General features: G+C 51.7%; 1 protein-coding gene and 1 long non-coding RNA gene across 2 annotated transcripts in view; both read left to right on the forward strand.

Moving 5' to 3' along the window:
- Nucleotides 1-1417: 1417 nt before the first annotated feature.
- On the forward strand, nt 1418-9112 carry LOC129501990 (uncharacterized). Its single transcript, XR_008662870.1, has 3 exons — nt 1418-1552; nt 6706-6960; nt 9049-9112. It is a non-coding gene; the product is annotated as an uncharacterized LOC129501990 (long non-coding RNA).
- Nucleotides 9113-10820: 1708 nt separating this feature from the next.
- The window catches only part of BACE2 (beta-secretase 2), an 81522-nt gene continuing 73385 nt past the window's right edge, over nt 10821-18957 (forward strand). Inside the window, exon 1 of the mRNA XM_055313777.1 lies at nt 10821-11125. Coding sequence (XP_055169752.1) covers nt 10844-11125 — 282 coding nt within the window. The 5' untranslated portion in view covers nt 10821-10843. The remainder of the gene's footprint in view (nt 11126-18957) is intronic.

Genomic DNA, 18957 nt, shown 5'->3' on the forward strand with positions numbered 1-18957 from the left:
ACACACACACACACAGAGAGTAAAATCTGTTTTTCCCTTCACATGAATAGCTTCTGAAATTTCCCTGGGGGGGGGAAATTAGCTCAAAATTAGCTCAGAAATATTGGCTCAACGGCCCCTTTCAGCCACTGACTCTCTTTGTGTGTCCAGGAGCTTCTCCTTGTCTGCGCACACTTACAAGCCAAAGCTCGGCCTGATGAATTCCGGTGGCTGGCATGGGCTCTCTCTGTAGCCAGTTGAGTGGGAGTCCTCAGGAGAGAGCAGAGAATGAAATTGGAGGTGGGGGTGAGCTGACATGCTTCCTCTTGGAAATGGTGCAGAGGCAGGATGGGGACAGGTGGGCAAGAGCTAAGAGCCCGCTCGCAGGGGGTGGCTGCCGTTTTGAGCCAAGTGGGTGGCTGTGAGCCCTTGAGTCTGCAGGCAGAGGCTGCCGGTCACTCTGTGTGCGACTCTCTGACGAAATTGCTCAGATTTCTCATGAGTACTCCCATAACCGCTCCCGGTCTGCCCACCCACCCTTCCAGCCTCGGTGCTGATGGGACTTCAGGGGTGTGTCTCTAAGAGGTCAAAGGAAAGCCGGAGAGGCTCATGGCAGGGCATTTTGACTATGGCATCCTAAAATGAACTGCAGACACCCGCCCCCCCAACCTCTCTGGGTCCTTGCTTTTCTGTAAGAGCCCTGCCAGACCAGAAGTCCCACCCCTCCAGCAGGCAGCCCCCAGGGGCGAGCAGGTCAAAGGCTAGGTTTGGCTGCTTTTCAGACAGGGGGGTCTCCAAAGCTCCCTTGCCATCCCCTCCTCCAACCTCCCCCAGAGGACCCACTGTGGGCTGCTGTACCCCTCAGCTTGTAGGTGGGCGGTGGGGTTGTGTGCCCCATGCTTGAGGGGCAGGTGGTTTCCTAGCCTCCAGCGGAGATGGGACGGGGCGACACTGGACCAGCCAGGGGCTCCCAAATCCCGCTGAAGCCCGAGAACCACAGGGGCAGTAGTGACAGTGCAGAGGCTGGCGACTTCTCTGCACTTTCTTCCTTATTTGTCACCTTCCCTGTGTCCCTTCTGCGTTCTCTGTGTCTCCAACACACTCATAAATCCACACAGAGGACAGTCCCATTCTCCAAATGGCCCCTGTCCAAACAGATGCTGGAATTTGTCTTCCTCCAGACTTTTACCAGGAAAGGGACGCAGTCGAGGCTTTCGGGAGGTGACCAAAATAAATACAGGACATTAACGAAGAGGTGTGTGCAGCCGAACGTGTCATCTGGGGGCTGCCAAACCGCTTCTCATTCCGCCACTCTGGGACTCGACTCCACCGGCCTTGGCATTATTATCAACTAATTCTGATGATGTAAAATTCGAAGTACGCGGGACTGCTGTGGACTCCAGAAGGATGCTAACTCCGGGAAGGAGGATCCCCCGCCTCTCACCTGTGGGGTCTTAGCCAAATGACTGCCAGGCTCCAGAACGAGGACAAGAAGTGGTTCCCAGAACGATGAGAATGACAGAGCAGCTCCATTACAGAGAGAGAAGGAGGCCATTCACACCAAGCTCTACAGGTGAGGAAGGATGACGGTGCAGGTAGGCACCTCCAAAACCCCAACAACACGCAGCTGAGGGGCCAAGTCTTAAAATCCAAGACATTTTCAGGGAAGCAAATGTTAACCCAATGACTCCTATGTAACGAGCATGCCCATATGGGTTACTCTATGTCCCTGACCATCATGATGGTAAAATACGCTCCTAGGGGTACTGGGGGGCTCAGTCAGATAAGCCTCCGATTCTTGGTTTCAGCTCAGGTCATGGTCTCAGGGCCAGGAGACAAGGCCCCCGATGTACTCCACACGCGGTAGGAAGTCCACTTGAGATTCTCTCTCTCCCTTTCCCCGCTCCCCTAATTCATTAATTAAAAAAAAAATACACACTTCAGCGGAAAGAACCATTATTTCATGAACGACTAAGAAAAGGATATGTTGGGTGCCCGGGTGGCTCAGGGGTTGAGAGTCTTGCCTTTGGCTCAGGGTGTGACCCTTGGGTCCCGGGATCGAGTCCCACATCGGGTTCCCCTCATGGAGCCTGCTTCTCCCTCTGCCTGTGTCTCTGCCTCTCTGTGTGTGTCTCTCATGAATAAATAAACAAAATCTTTAAAAAAATTTTTTTGAAAAGGATATGTTACCATTAACCCATGACAGGATACTCTCTTATCACTCAGGATTCCTGTTTTATAGAGAATTGTAGCCCTATTTAGACATTCCTGTGTGAACCTAAAATACAGGTGAATAGACTGGTAAGTTATTCTCAAAATTTTTCATATTCTGGCCCATTCTTGGACTTGTAGTGGTCACTATCCATGTTTTCGATATAAATATCATCCTCTGTGCCAGTAAGGTGTGAGGTGATCGCTTCCTGAAAGTGGTGTATCTGTTTCCTCTTGCTGCTGTAACAAATTTCCGCGAACTCAGTGGCTGAAACACGTGGATTTTATTATCTGACGCCTGTATGTTAAGAGGTCAGAGGTCTCACCTGGGCCTCACTGGGCTGAGGTCAAGGAGTAGGTGGGGTTGCTTTCCTTTCTGGTGGCTCGAGGGGACAGTGGCATTCCTCATCCTTACAAATTTCTCAGGCCACCTGCATTCCGTGGCTCATGGCCCTGTCCTCCCCTTTCAAAGCTAACAAAACCCCATCCCTCTGGCCACAGCTGGGAAAGGTTCTCTGATTTTAAAGATGCACAAGATTAGACTGGGCCCAACTGGATAGTCCGGGATACTTTGCCCATCCCAAGGGCCTTAACTTAGTCACACCTGCAAAGTCCCTTCTGGCACAGAAGGTAACTTACAGATCCTGGGATTTGGATGTGGGCATCCTTAAGAGGCCATTATCCTGCCTCACACAAGTGGTTCCCTCCTGGGGTCTCCAGGAGACTCCCAGCCCCAGACACCTTCTTGTAAGCATTCACACTGGGCTTTCTTGAAAGTATCAACAGAAAGTTTGAGACAAACCCCAGACACACACGTTTCACAAATGATCCTTCAATCGTTTGGTTACAAGTGTTGAGGGGGAGTGGCTTTCAACCACGGCACCAGGAATACCTGTCAAATACATGCCTTCACAGGTAACGAAGCCTGCGTCCTGGCTTTGGAGTGGTTAAGTGTGAATAGACTCAAGGGGCTATGGGATATAATTGAATTGTTTTTTTTTTTTAAGTAAAGATTGTATTTATTTGAGAGAGAAAGGGAGAGCACAAGTGAGGGGAGGAGCAGAGGGAGAGGGAGAAGCAGACTCCTTGCTGAGCAGGTGCCTGACCCAGGGCTCCATCTCAGGACCCCGGGATCATGACCTGAGCTGAAGGCAGACGCTTCACCAAGTGAGCCACCCACGTGTCCTGGGATATAATTTGATCCTAACGAGGAGCCCACTAAAGCAAGTAAATAGGCCATGCTGCTGCACAATGGGACCCCATTCGTGCTGAAGCTCTGAGAACACCCCATGGAGGTGGGCAGCAGACACACGTGGAAGGGAATCCAGGTGAGAGCACAGGAAAGGTGATGGGCACAGTCCCATGGTCTGAGGCAGAATGAGCCGTTCATCCCGGGGCTCCGGGCTCAGGCCGGTGCAGTGGCCATTGGCTGTTCCCTCCGCTGGCCGAAAGAGCGGGGTGCGGTGGACAAACCACTCGGAAACCTCCGTGATTTGGAGCCCACCTCTCCAGGCAGAGCCTTGCGGGGTGGCCCCAGCAGGTGTAGTGCTCCCCTGATGGGCCCTGTGTATCCAGCCGCCGTGTTCCTGAGAGTGGCCAGGCTTCCTGCACAGGGGGCCCTACTTCTAATGCAGGAAGGGTACTTGGTATTTAACGGGAAGTCGGACGGAGGTGAGTCCTATTGCCCTCTGTCCTAGAACGTGCCTGATTAGTCATTTTAAGAAGCAGCCTGGCTCAGGTAAAAGGACACGGGCTCCGGTGGCTGTCTGACCGAGTGCAGATCTGGCTCATCATTACGCGCAGGGCCCCTGGGCAGATCTTCAGTGCCCTGTGCCTTGGCGTCCCCTTGCCGGAGGCCTGCCTGCCCCCGAGTGGCAGAGGATGGGAAGCAGTCAGCGTCCAGGAGGTGCTGGGAGCTCGGCGCTGCTGTCCCTCCAAAAGTGGGGACCGCTGCCAGCCCCCAGCTTCTCACTGTCCAAGAGTCAGAACGAGCAGGGTTTGTGACATCACCGTGCAAACTCAGTGGCACGGGGACGGCCCCCAGCAAACGGAAGGAATGCACGTGTCTGGAGAGCACCCGTGAGTCCTCCTCCCTCCACACCAAATGCTGACTCCACCCTCTCTGTGCCCCTTGTCACCTCCTCACGGGGTCTTGCCGCAGCATCCTAACTGGTCTCCCCTTCATGGGCTCACCCCCACCCATCCGTCCTCCACCCAAGCCGGAGTGGTATTTCCAAAGCAAAGATGTATCTCTGGTACGTGTCCTGCTACACTGTCATCTCTGATGGAAGGGGCCATTCGTCCCACGTGGCTCCAACTCTGATGTGGTCAGTGGCACAGAGAAAGGCTCAGCTTGTCTTGAAACGAGCTACAGGGATGTTGCGTGTAGGACTGCCTGGTGGCTTCACCTTCTGTATGCTCCCCAGGCGGGTGTTCCCGGGGGGTCCTCTCCAGCTGGACACGCTGTGATCCTTCAGAAAGGGCCGCATTGAAGGGGTGCTAAGGAGCACAGGCTCTGAGGTCCCCAGGATCTGAATTCCAGTCCCATTACTCAGCAGTCAAATAACAACTCTGTGCCTCTGGTTCTCATCTGTAAAATGGGAATAATAATGATACCTACTAACAGAGTTATTAATAGGATTATACATTTCACTGAGAATACTGACTGGCATGTTCTCTATTAACCTATGTTATTTTGAAATAAATCTCATTACATTTATAAATATTGCAGCATGTCTGCCCTAGATCATACCTCTTATACACATACACACACACACACTCAATGCCATTATTTTTTTTAAATTATTTATTTATTCATGAGAGACAGGAAGAGAGGGAGGCAGAGACATAGGCAGGCTCCCTGTGGGGAACCCAATGGGGGACCAATCCCGGGACTTGGGATCATGAGCCAAAGGCAGATTCTCAACCACTGAGTCACTCAGGTGCCACTCAATACCATTATTACACCTAAAATTATTATTATTATTTTTTGACGGTCACATATCTGCCTTTATTGGGAGCAGCAGGTGGGACACTTCCAGCAATAGTAAAAAAAAAAATAATTTACAAAAGCAGGAGTTCAGTGAAGCCACCTGGTTGGAACCCTTGGGAGCTCATACGAATACATCTAAAATTATTAATAATTCCATAACATCCAGCCAGTGTTCAAATTTCTCTAATTGTCTTGTAAGTAAATTTTCCTTTTCGTTCAATCAGGATTTCAATATGATCCTTCTAACACAACTGATTGATAAGAGTCTTGGGACTCTTTTGATCTATAGCAAAGGTTGGCAAACATTTTCTGTAAAGGGTTGGATGGTAAATATTTCAGCCCTCAAAGCCAAATCGTCTCTGTTGCAACTACTTAGACAAATGGGCATGGCTGTGTTTCAATAAAGCTTTATTCACACAAACAGGCAGCAGGGCTGAGCTGGCCCAGGATGTAATGTGTCAATCTGTGACACAGAAGCTTAGTCAGATTCAGGTTTGATTTTCTGGTGAGAACATTTCACTGGTAGCATTCTGGACTTCCATCAGGAACCACAGAATGTTGAACGGTCTCTTGTTTTGTGTGCGAAGTTATCAGCCATGTATGCTCAATGCCTAGATCTATGAATTCATGAGGGGCTGCTCAGTGGCAATATTCCAATCCCATCATTTTTTCTTCATGTATTAGCTGTAATCCTTCCATAAAGAGAAATTTCCCCTCATCAATTATTTGGTTCTACCGAGGTAGAGTTTGCACAGGAAAGTCAAGATAATAAATGCTTGATTCTTTTCATTTTTCTTCCACTTTTAAAAAATAATGCGATGGGCTCCTTAGCAGCCTTCAGAAACAATCAATGTACTTTTTCAGAGGACATCATGAACGAATAGGTTTCAACATAATTGAAGTGTTTTGGACCATTATGGTTACTACCTTTAATGATGTTTGAATTGTCCCAGCTCTGCCCCAGCTCTGGACAGGGCTTCCAGAGTCTTTGATAACACCCTCGCTTTCTGGTATGACAAGATGTTCTAGGGTCACCTTGCTTGGTTTCTTCCGTGGACCTGGAACCCCCCTTCTCTGGGGAGCCAAGGTTTGCTTCATGGGGAAGTGATATTTAGAAGCCCTAATGCAGGCACTATGGGTGCTCATTTGTGTGTAGACCTATCCAGTAGACACAGCAAGGCTTATTATCATTTTTTAAAAGATTTTATCTATTCATTTGAGAGAGAAAGAGAGAACTCAAGCAGGGAGAGCAGCAGAAGGAGAGGGAGAGAGACTGGGAGACAGCAGACCCCTCGCTAGGTGCAGAGACCAGTGTGGGGCTGGACGTCACCACCCTGAGATCATGATCCAAGCCGAAACCAAGAGTCAGATGCTCAGCCCACTGAGACACTCAGGTACCCCGAGGCATTTTTTTTTTAAATATGAAAGATGTCAGGAATACTTACTGAAATTTCCAAACCAATTCAGGACCACGCAGCTCCTGAATCTCTTCAGTCTGACAACTCACCCTCTTTCTTCCACAGTCTACTTCTTGGCTCACCTGAGGAGCTTTCAAACCAGCAGTTCTGGAAGCTGGCCCCAAATCGTCTGAATGGAAAGAGGTGCAGGCAGGATCCCCCAGGTGATTCACTGAGCGGCCAGGCTTGGCTCTGAAGAACCAGCATGGAGTGCTGCCCAGGGGCCGGGTAGGAATAAAGACGGAGAGATGTCTACGTGTCCGACCTTTTGGGAGTTGGGTTTTGTAGGGTGCGGAGTGACTGAAGGCGGAGGAAGTCGAGGTAAGGAGGGCAGGGAGCTCTTTCATCAAGTGTGGCTATAAGGGGAGGAAGATAAGGGCCAGTAACCGGCAGAAGTGGGATGAAGATGGTTTTAAAAAAAGAGAAGTGGGGGCTGTAAGCATGTTTGCTAAGTTTCTGGGAAGGAACCAGGAGGCAGGCAGAAAATGAAGCTACAGGAGAATAAGGAGATGAGCTGATAAGCTTTCACGGAGCTAGCTGCAGGTGGCTGGTGTCCTCCTCTTGCTAAGTGTGGGAGGCAATCAGATAGAGGAAGGAGCCCTTTGATTGAGTCTGCAAACTTAAGAGCAAGGACCAGATCTTACTCCGCCTTTCCCTCCCAGTCGCTGACACAGTGCCTGATAGAGAGGAGTCATTATCTGTTGAAAATGTAGATGCAAACGTAGAAACCAAAGATAGTACAAAGCAGCCGTTCTCCAAGTATGATCTGACCCTTTCAGAGGGCCTTCTAGCGCAAAACTATTTTTATGATGATTCTAAAGTGTTGTCTTTTTCACTTTCGTTCAGTTCTATGTGCTGGTTAGAATTTTCCTCAGGCTTCCTAACAGACTGAATGCAGAAGCATATATGAGAACCCCGCTACCTTCCATTAAGCCAGATAAAGAGACTTGCACAAATGCAAAATAGCCATTCTTCTCACTTTTTGAAAAGATTAGTTTCCATTGAAATGTTATTTTAATGAAATGGGTTGTTGTATAATGGGTTTATTACATTATTTTTAAATGCATTTCTGCATATTAAAATTTCTGTTTTAATTTCTAATTTGGTAACTATTCGTAGATATGATCTACTTAAGTAAAAACTCCTTGGGGTCCTCAATCTTTTTTTTTTTTTTTTAGATTTTATTTTTAAGTAATCTCTATATCCATCGTGGGGCTTGAACTCACAACCCTGAGATCAAGACCTGAGCTAAGATCAAGAATGGGACACAACCTACTTAATCTAGGTGCCCCATGGCTGTCCCCAATTTTTAAAAAGATTTTTAATTTATTTATTCATGAGAGACAGAGAGAGAGAGGCAGAGACATAGGCAGAGGGAGAAAGAGGCTCCCCCTCGTGGGAAGCCTGATGTGGGACTTGATGCCCGGACCCTGGGATCATAACCTGAACCAAAAGAATATGCTCAACTGCTGAGTCACCCAGGTGCCCCATGGCAGTCCCCAAATTTTAAGAGTTAAAGGGTCCTGGGACCCAAAAGTCTGAGAACGGCTGGTGTAAAAGGACTCAGAGCTAGTGCAAGAGCCAGTGAACATAAACAGGCCGATGACAATGTTCCTGGCCAAGCACCACATACTTTTGCAATGAGTCCCTGGCTTGTTCCTTGGATGGGAGGTGAGACCCGTCCTCACCTTCAACTGTCCAGGGCAGTTCTTGGTGAGGATGTTTGCTCTTTACAAGGAGGATGGGCCAGTCTCAGCAAGGAGCCCTCAGTGCACGGTGGGGTGGGGTGGGGTGCGGGCGGGGGAAGCGACATTTTGAAGAGGATGCAGGGGTGCTCTAGGGGTGTGAGGGGTCCACCTTCTCCCCACTGCTTACGAATGCTATGGGAAGTGGCTTCTTAGATCAGTGTTTCCAGACGGATGTCAAGGGCCTCTAAGGCTGCCCCCTGGGAGGCCTGCCCCATGGGTTTGAGTGAGAACACCTGGCAGGTAAAATGATTGCCTCCCAGGCCCAGCCAGCACCCTGGTTCTGAGGAGGGGTCAAGAACCCGGAGACCATTCATAAAACAGCCAGCCAGGGGGACAGTCATCAGATGCTGTCACTTCAGCCCTATTATTTTCTGATGAGACAGCTCTGTCGTCCATTAAAACTGCATGAGCTCCTCTGTGACTCTATCTTAATGCATCTGTTCTCCGGTAAACCTAAACTAGCCCTTTCAAAATGAAAAGCTCACACTAGGTGGAGTCAGGCGTTCCATGAAGGACAAACCTTAATTAGACTTGATTTTTCAAACGTTCCCCTGTGGTGTTTAATTATTAGAGCAAATGTCTCTAATGTTGAACTTCAGAGTCATGCAGCCCCTATGCCAACGTCCTTAATAAATTCCATTTGTTTTTTTTTTTTTACAAGGTTGTGTTCTCCTGAGAACTGTCTGCACGTCTCTCTGAACCCCTCACGACTGGACACTAAGGAGTATAAATAACCATTCTTTAAAAATTATACTTCCTCTCCAACCTTGAATTTGAAATGTGAATATATGAATATAATAGCTCTGGAATTACTATGCAGATTTATGAGGATAACGATTTAGGTTACATCACAGGCCCGGCTAGGCCTTTCTTTTTGAGGCTGGGAATGTGTTAAAGTGGGGATATAGTTTTGGGAAAATGTGATTTTCACATACACCGGCCGAAGCTCTCCCACGTGTGTGTGTGTGGGGCGGGGGGGGGGGGGTCTCTTGCAGAGTTAAGACCCGATTCTAAAATCGAGAAGGCAGGGATAAAATATCCAATCTGGAACTTGCAGGGAGTGAAGCTTCCCTCCAACCTCTCCACTGTTTGAAGTGCGTGTGTGTGTGTGTGTGTGTGTGTGTGTGTGTGTTTGTTTTTTTAAAATAGCGGACATAATTCAGCTGGAGGAGGTAGGATTTTTCTGCTCTTTGTTTCAAAAGAAATGGACCGACTCTAGCTTGTGCAACTGTCCCTCCCGCGTTTAGTACCTAAAATAAAATAAGCCTCGTTGCTCGCACTCCTGTGCCACTTCTTTGGTCTCGGGGTCCAGGGCTAAGCAAGTATTAATTAGATCATCCGCCGAGGGCCGGCGGAGGGGGATGGGGAGGGGGATGGGGAGGGGGAGGGGAGGCGCGCAGCGGTGCAGACTCGGCCGCCCTGATGTTTGCATCGTGACTGCAACTTGCTGGGTGGACCGAGCGAGTCCTGGGGGAGGTGAGGGAGCAGCTTCTCCTCTGCATTGGGGCGGAGGAGCCCAAGCTGCCAGGCAGCAGCGGACGCCTCCCCCCCACCCCCATCCCCACCCCCACCCCCACCCAGGCGGTGACGGGGGGCGCCAGGGGAAGCGAGGCCCGGGCCGGCAGCCAGGTCCCCTCCCCCTGCGCCCAAGATTTCTAGGGAGAAGTCCCCGAAGCCGTCGCGCTCTCCCCGCCTGCCCACCCCCCTGCAGCCGGGGAGTGGGGATGCGGCGCGGGACCGAGCAGCGCGCGGCGGGGGCAAGGCCCGGAGACGCAGCCCGACTCCCGAGGGCCCGAGTGCGGCGGGGACCGACCCGGCGGGGGCAGGCGCGGCTCCTGGGGATGCTCGCGGCCCGCCGCCCGCCGCCCGCCGCCCCCCGCTCCGCGCCCCAAGCCCGCCCACCCCCGCCGCTGCGGGGGCCCCCTGGCGCGCGGGGCTCGGGCCCTCGCTGCCCCTTTAAGCGTTCCCGAAACTTTCCCCCTGGTATCAGAGGAGCCTCGTCACATCCGTTGGCCGCGGCCGCGGGGCGCGTTCCGAGGGGAGTCGGGCCCCGAGTTTCCCGGGGAAGGGGCGCGGCCCGAGAGCCGCCGGGGCTGCGCAGGGCGCGCCCGGGGCGCCCCGGGGGACCCCGCGCGCCGCGGTGACCTTGGCCGCGGGGGAGGGGCCCGGGCCCTGCGGGGCAGCCGCCGCCCGCCAGAGGGGGCAGCGGCGACCAACTTGCTCAAGTTGGCGGCGCGGGCTGGGGCGGCTCCGGCTCCGGCGCCTCCTCCCGCTCCCCCCGGGCCTCCTCCCGCGGCGCTCCTCCCAGCCGCCGCCGCCCGCCCGGTGCGCGCCCAGCCCTGCCCGCAGCCCCGCGCCGCGCCGCCGAGCCGCCGCCGCCGCCGCCGAGCCGCCGCCGCCGCCGGACGGGACGGGCCCCGCCGGGCCGGGCGCGCCCCCCGGGCCCCGCCGCGGGCATGGGCGCGCAGGCCGGGGCGCTGCTGCTGCTGCCCCTGCTGGCCCAGTGGCTCCTGCGCGCGGCCCCGGCGCCCGCGCCCGCGCCCCTCACGCTGCCCCTCCGCGTGGCCGCGCCCACCCCCGGGCCCGGGACCCCCGCCGCGCCCCGCGCCGACGGCCTGGCGCTCGCCCTGGAGCCCGCGGGCGGCGCCGCCAACTTCTTGGCCATGGTGGACAACCTGCAGGGGGACTCGGGCCGCGGCTACTACCTGGAGATGCTCATCGGAACCCCCCCGCAGAGGGTAGGTAGGCGGGCACCGGCGCGCGCGCCCCGCCGCGCCCCGCGGCTGGCTCCTCCCTGCGGGGCTCCCCCGGGGCTCCCCCGGGGCGCGGGGAGCGGGGAGCGGGGTCGCAGCAGCGTGGGGGGACGCCGAGGGGCCCCGCCGAGGGTGTGCGCGAGTGTTGGAGAACTTGTGGGCCCTCCCCTCCCGCGAGCGGGGAGCGGGCGTTGCGCGCGCTGCTGGGGCTCCCCGGGGCTCGCCCTGGGGCGCGGGCGCTGCCTCGGTGCTGCCTCTGGGTGCTGCGCAGCGGCCCCCGGGCGCCGGGGGTGGGCGCGGGGGCGCGGCGCGCGCGGGGGGCTTGGAGCGCGAGCCCCGCGGGCAGCCCGTGCGCCCAGGCTCCCGGCTCCCGGCTCCCGGCTCCCGGCTGCGGGCGCGGGGGCCGCGCGGCTCTCCTCTCCCGGAGTCGGCTCGTCCGCCCGCCCGGCCCGAGCCCCGGCGTCTGCACACGTGTGCGTGGAATGTACTAAATGCGCTCAGGCTCCCGCAGGAAAAAGCAGGGACCGAGCGAGGCTTCCGGGGACCCAGTGGCCTCCCGGTGACCAAAGGAAAACAAAGCCCAGCAGCTGTCTTGGTATCTTAACCTGATTTCCACTTATTCGCACTTTGTGGAGGAGCAAGAAGCTGATGGCCCCAGGCTCTGGCATCTGAAACAAAATATCAGGAGTCGATTTGGCTTCCCCCTCCTCCTTCCACGCGACCTGATCGAAGCGCGATCTGAAGTCAGGTTTTTCCTATCAATTGAGTACAGCCTCAGGATACCTTAGTTTTTTATTTATTTATTTATTTATTTTTAGCGTTGTCATTTGAGTTTGAATCCAGCTAGGATTCTGCCCTAAATAGAACATACTCATGACTTTGGTGTAAATCTAATTATTCAAGGCTTTCTTAAGAGGAAAGGCGCGCCATGCTAATTCTTTTAAAAAAAGAAACGCTACAGAATAACTTCTATACTTGCTTAATTAGTTTCAAAAGAAAAAAGAAAAGAAAAGAAAAAAGACCTTCGGAAATGTGTTCTGCTCTGAACTTTAGGGCTGGTTGCCTTTCAGCTAAGCCTTGTCCCTGCCTGGCCTTCCAGGGAGAATGATGGGCTGGGAGAGGCAAGGAGTCAGCTGAGCCAGCTTAGCCTGGCCCCAGAGGTGGGCGCTTGGTTAGATCCGCCACGTGGAGCCACGCGCTGGGGGTGAGAGCCTTGTTCCTTGTGCCTTCCCAAGAGTTCACAAGGTTTTGAGGATGAACCTCCTCTGCGGTCCAAGGATGGTCTTTTGGGAACCGGAAATGTGCCTGGAGGGGAAGAGCTCTTGTGAGTTTTTGAGTGGAAGGGAAGTCTTTGTGCAAAAGTAAAGATGTGGGTGGTTGGGTGCTGGGATAAAAGGGGTCCTTGATGTCTGTTTCCCCCCACAGAACAGGGGAAGGGAAGACAAGCCTTGAGAAAAATGCAGGGGAGGGGGGGAGGGTGAGGAGAGAAAAAAAGATTTCTCTTGGGCTCTCAAAAAAAAAAAAAAGCTTTCATAAATATTAGCTTTTCTTTATTAATTAAGCCAGTGACCTTTACTTTATTAGTTTTGTAAGTACGCTCTAGGCCCACCACGGGGCTTGAACTCAGCTCCCGGGGATCGAGAGTCTGTTGCTCTACCCAGGTACCCCAGTGACCTTTACTTTAAAATGATGAAGTTTAATTAACAGGAAACGTATTGGATGCCTCGTGCTTGTATCTTTACCTTGGCCAAGGAAGTAGTTCATTCAAGGTTATTTCACAGTTAAAGATGAGCATGTTTCCAGGGAAGGCTGTTTTTAACAATCCAGATTTAATTTTTACATTTGACGGGGAATGAAATATTCTGTTCCTCCTTCTTGGCCTGATTTAGTAATAAGCTGTTTTATAGCAAAATCCGTGTGTACGATCTTTCCAAATGCCTACTATAAACCATAAAAGGTGTTAGTGACAAGTGCACCGGGATTCATTTCTTCCCTGTCTGCTCCTGAAATGTCTCTGACCACCAGCAGGGTGTCTGCAGCAGGCCCCAGGGTGACTTCTGAACTCTGTACTGAGGTTTCCTGCTCTATTAATGGCCAAGAGTTATGCATTTATTCTCTGCTGATTCTCCTAAGCCTAAAATAAAACATGCTTAGGTGGAGAGAAAACTGAAATTGTAAATTTAGGCATTAAATAACCAAGAATTTTTGGAGAAGTGATAGTCCTAGATGGTGTGGAGGGCTCCCCTCGTGGCAGGCACCATGCTGTGTGCTCCCCATGTGTGCTCTCCTTGGGGATCCTCACAACCACCTCACGGCTCTGATACCCCTTTAGGGGATGGGGAAAGAAGCTTAGAGACGTTGAATGACTGACTCAGGGAACAGTTGGATAAGAAAGAGGGAGCACCAGAAATCCACCCCAGGTAGCTAGACTCCAGAAGCCAAGTTCCAAGTTACCTTTCCATCCTCCTTTTCTTTTGCCTTTATTTAAAATTTTTGAAAGATTTATTTACTTGAAAGAGAGAGATGAGTGGGAAGAGGAGGGAAAAGCAGATTCCCCACTGAGCAGGGAGCCAGGCACTGGGCTCTATCCCAGGACCCTGGGATCATGATCCAAGCTGAAGGCAGATGCTTAACCCACTGAGCCACTCAGGTGCCCCTATTTCTCCCTTAAAATTTTTTTTTTTGGGGGGGGGGCCTTCAACTACCCTGTCCAGCCAGAGGTCCCTGGATCTTCAACCCCAACGTGTCAGGGACATAATGAATGGTTGGATACAGATATGCGTGGAATAGAGAGTGGTCAGTCAGAACCAGAGCCATACAGATCCCTGCTCTCCCATGGGAAAGCCAGCTGTTGGACATGTGCTTGTTTCCCTGGATGCTTTAATCAAGAACTGGGGGTCCGTCGTTCTGCATGACACTGTTGAAGACATCACAGGCATCTGCCCCGAAGCCTGAGCAAGAGCAGGACCACGTTGGCATGGAGATGAGTGCCAGGTGTTTGATACCATCACGTGACTCCTTTCTAACAGTAGAGAACCAGCATCCGCTTGAACCATGCAATTTGGTCTTATTAATAATAATAATGGTGTTCTAAAGTGATTATAATTATAGCAATTTCCATTATTTAAAAAAAAAAAAAGGCTTTCACCCTGACACAATAAATCCAACTGGAGATGCTATGGGTCTGCCGCTCTATACCTTGTAATGGCCTCAAAAGAGGCCTTAGGGGTTTCTGTTGAAAGATTTTTCTGTCGTCTCCGCTAATATGGATGAAACAGACAGCAACACGATTTTCATATTTAAACATTCGAGTGTGAGGAGCTAAGAAATTATTTTGGGACTCACATTTTAATCATGGCGCCTTGGCTTACCACTTCTTAGTACACAATTGTTTGGAAGACTTGGGATTGAAAATATGTGCCAAGTATATGCAATTTAGGAGTTTGTCTTTTTTAGAATAAGCAATCTAGTGTCCCTAAATTACATGAAGCTCACTGCAGGCGAGGCTGGAAAAAGGAAGACGATGAGCACCGAGAATGTATTTGATGGAACACAGTGAGATGGGAAATACTGAGGACAATGGGAAAGATTTCTGGGGTCCAAAGAATAAGAAAGGCAAAGCGAGGTTCCCACCAGCTCTTGTGAGCCGGCTCCTGAGCTTGAGTGGAGGAATTCAAGATCCAAGTCCTCCTTCGGAAGGCGGCAAGGCCAGGCCGAGGCATCTGCTCAAAGCACTTTAGGGGGGACGTTCTGAGAAGTCCCTAACAACCGTTAATATTAATAGCTCACCTTTATTTCAGGCTCACTGGATGGTGGGCACCATGCTAAGCATTTTGCACAGATCACCTCCTTTCCTCCTGCAGACAGCCTTGGTAAGGACGTCTAAGTTACTCGACCTGACTATCAGAGGGAGAGAGCAAGGTGCGGAGAGGCCCAGTCATCTGTCCCAGGTCCCCTTTGGTGAGAGGCCGAGCTGGGGTATCGGTCAGTGGGGTCTGCTCCGTTCTGCAATCTGAGCGCTTCCCTGCTGCTCCTCTTGTGCACTTGTTATAAAACAAAACAAAACCGTTTTCATTTACCTGTGGATGACTTGGGTGTGGCGGGAAGTGTCCAGGATGCTGGTGGCATTACACAGGTGGCCGTGGACAGGTGATCAGCTGCCGTGTGCTGCCCTTCCCTTATTGCCTGGTGATCTTTTGAGCTTAGGTTCCAGTGGCTGGTGTCACAGATCACCACAAACCAGGTGACTTAAAACAGAAACGTATTCTCCTGCAGTTTTGGAGGTCAGCCATCCAGAGTAAGATGTTGGCAGGGTCCTGTTCCCTCTGACGCCTCTTCCAGCTTCTGGTGGCTGCCTGTAAGTCTTCCCTGCTCTTTGGCTCTAGGCTGCATCTCTGCAATCTCTGCGTCTGCCTTCAAGTGAAGATCCCCCTCGTGTGTGTGTGTGTCTAGGTGCAAATCTGCTGCTTCTTAGAATGATGCCAGTAATTGGATGAGGGGGTTTCGCCTTGATCCGGTCTGACGTTATCTTAGCTTCATTATGTCTGTAAAGACAGATGGGTTTAAGGGTTTCAACACATTTTTTTTTTAAAGTTGTATTTACTTTAGGGGCACCTGGGTGGCTCAGTTAGTTAAGCGTCTGACTCTTGGTTTCAGCTCAGGACATGATCTCAGAGTCGTGAGATCGAGCCCCACATGGGGTTCCCTGCTCAGTGGGGAGTCTGCTGGAGATTCTCTACCTCTCCCTCTACCCCCCCCCCAAAAAAAAGTTATTTATTTAGAGAGAAAGAATCTTAAGCACTGAGCTGGACTAAGCCACCCAAACACCCTGGATTTCAACATATTTTCTGTGGGGGGACTATAGTTTTTTAACCCACAAGTTCATTCTAAGTTTATTGTTCTGTGGATTTTCTTTTCTTTCATTCTATCCCATCTTTTAATTGCCGACAATTTTAATTTGGAATTCAAGTCTAATTTTCATTAAAGGCGGTAGCAGATGGTGGTTTTGGTGCTGTGTCAATGTGGAGCCTGCAAGAAGCCAGTGCCGAGGAGGGGACGGGGTGGGAGAAGGAGGCAAGGAGGGGTTCAGAGTCTTCTCTGTGTCTCTGTGTCAGTTTCCTCACTAGAGAGTAATTGCTTAACATTTCTAAGACATTTCTTGTCATGTTACACAAATTCTCAAATTGCCAGAATCACCGGCTAACTTGAGCAAAAGTTGGGACGCCTGGGTGGCTCTGCAGTTGAGTGTCTGCCTTTGGCTCAGGGTGTGATCCTGGGGTCCTGGGATCGAGTCTCACATCGAGCTCCCTGCGTGGAGCCTGCTTCTCCCTCTGCCTGTGTCTCTGCCCCCCCCCTCTCTGTGTCTCTCATAAATAAATAAAATCTTTTTTAAAAAATTAAATAACTTGAGCAAAAATCCATTTGCGCAAGCTCGGGTCACTGGTGTTTTAAATATCTGCGACTGGCAAACACGTTGGGAACAACAGAGATGTAGAAGGCCTGAAAATGTGTATTTTGTGTTTTAAAGACTCTGTAAGGTGGGGCACCTGGGTGGCTCAGTCGGTGAAGCATCTGCCTTTGGCTCAGGGTCCTGGGATCGAGTCCTGCGTCGACTCTCTGCTTAGTGGGGAGCCTGCTTCTCTGTCTCCCTCTGCCCCTCCTCCTTTGTGTGCTCTCCCTGTCAAATAAATTCTTAAAAAAAAAAAAAAGCAAAGACACTGTGAGGCATCCGTCACCCCCTCTTTATTGAGTATTTTTGATACGGAATACACACCTCCAGTACTTCTTCTAGTCCTATCCAGCACTTTCTTGACTTCTGATTTCCTTTGTTGAAGACAGGTGGGCATAACTTCCTTGAGGCTTCCCATCTCCTCCTCCTTGGCCATTGCTGGCTTCTCCTAACTAAAAACCAAAAGGAGGGGAGGTTAAGGCTGGCTCTCGTGATGAGTGATGTCTCCACGTGGTAATACCTGCCGTGCTGGACCCGAGGACAGAAATTTCAAGGCTGTGTTGTCCTGTCCTGCTGGTGCCAGGCAGCATGCCTTGGGCTTTATTTCATAGCGCCGACCCTGAATGATGGAGCAGGTCAGGCCTTTGGCCCCTGGATTCAGGGCCCTCATAGGCTGAAGGTCAGGGCTGGTGTCTGCTGACTTTTGCCCCAGCCCCATGCAGGGTGCAGCAGGAGTAGGTGGTGGGTCCAGTGTGATGATGGACGCTTCTGTCGCCAACCCAAGAGCCTCCTTTTATGACCAGCGGTGGGGCTTCTGCTCACACTTGGCTCCATTACCATTTGTCATGATTCCTCTGCTCGCTCCGTTCTTCTGGCCCAGCCTGGGCTTAATGTGATCCTGGGGCTTACTGTGCGTTAGTGACAGCGGATGCTGTGTGGAAACATAACGCAGCTGGGAGGCAGGTGGACGGCCTAGCCTGCCTCTGTGACTTGGTGTAAATGTATTTACGGGTGAAATGTGAGTAAGGGTGTGTGCCCCGTATCCTGGGCTAGGTTCCCGAGCCTTGGAGACTGTGTGTGTGATGCACGGTTGGGTTGCCTGTCAGTTGGTGCCCCTCCGTCCTCTTCTGGCCCAAACGGACTATTGCCTGTTGCTACTCAGTTGCTTCTTTTTGCTCTTGGGATCCTGGAAGAGGGAAAAAAAAAATCACTCTTGGTGTAACATATTAAAGAAACAGAACTGGTGTAACCGCATTAAAGAAACAAAACTAGTAGGTTTGTGTAAGAGTTATGCATGCTAGCCGACACAGGTCTCAGGCTGGATGTTCTTGGGTTTTTTTATATGGCGCATCATATAGCTGTACCTGGAAATACACAGTCTCAGCACTGCCATTTTCAGAAGATAAAGAGGACTGTCTGAAGAGTAAAGCGGGTGCTGCCCTGGGCCAGCTTCATCATTCGGGGGAGCCATAAAGGGCAGTGGGAAACCTCTCTCCTTCCATTCCACACTAGACCGAGAATGGCCCCGCAGGAGGATTTATACCTGGCCTCGCTAACGTGCTTCTACTGCGGAGCCCCTCCGAAGCCTGCACTGGATAAATGGCTTTATTGGCATTAAGCAGGGAACTATTTCAGTTCGCCAGCCGTGCAAACCCCCTGCAGGAAACAACAACAACAACAAAGAACAAACAACCAAAAAACCACAACACTGCAAAACCCCGAAAACCCAGCCCACAAGTCAGCCCCTCAGAGACTGGTGCCATGGGGGGACGAAAGGTGGAAAATAGTGGATCAAAAATTTTTCCAGATAGCAGAGAGGTTGGGGCAATCAGGATGCTCACAGGAGGGGAAACTGCCGCTCGGGGAAGGTGAGTGTGGATTCCAGAAGCCTCACTCAGCAGGCTGCACCCTGGAAACCATATGCGCTGGGCGGACAAGTTGTTGGGAAGCCAGCGGAGCTGTGCAGTCTTTTGGGGATTGGGTGCTGATCCTAGAGGTGCTGCTTGTTGAGTGGTTGGTGTGGGACAAACCTCTTGGCGCCTCAGTTCATGAGCTGTCCATGAGGAGATTTGGCCAGATGGCCTGATAGCCCTACGCGGTCTCTAACGCTCAACGGTTACAATCTGCTTTCATTCTGAGTGCTTTCCAAAGCTCTAATTTTGGGGGCGCCCAGGTGGCTCAGCGGTTGAGCATCTGCCTTTGGCTCAGGGCATGACCCTGGGGTCCTGGGATCGAGTCCCCCATCGGGCTCCCTGCATGGAGTCTGCTTCGCCTTCTGCCTGTCTCTGCCTCTCTCTGTGTGTCTCTCATGAATAAATAAAATTAAAAAAAAAAGGAGCTCTAATCTTCAGCAGTCGTGTGCAGGTTA

This window comes from Nyctereutes procyonoides, unplaced genomic scaffold (genome assembly GCF_905146905.1).
Source record: "Nyctereutes procyonoides isolate TBG_1078 unplaced genomic scaffold, NYPRO_anot_genome, whole genome shotgun sequence".
Lineage (NCBI taxonomy): Eukaryota > Metazoa > Chordata > Mammalia > Carnivora > Canidae > Nyctereutes > Nyctereutes procyonoides.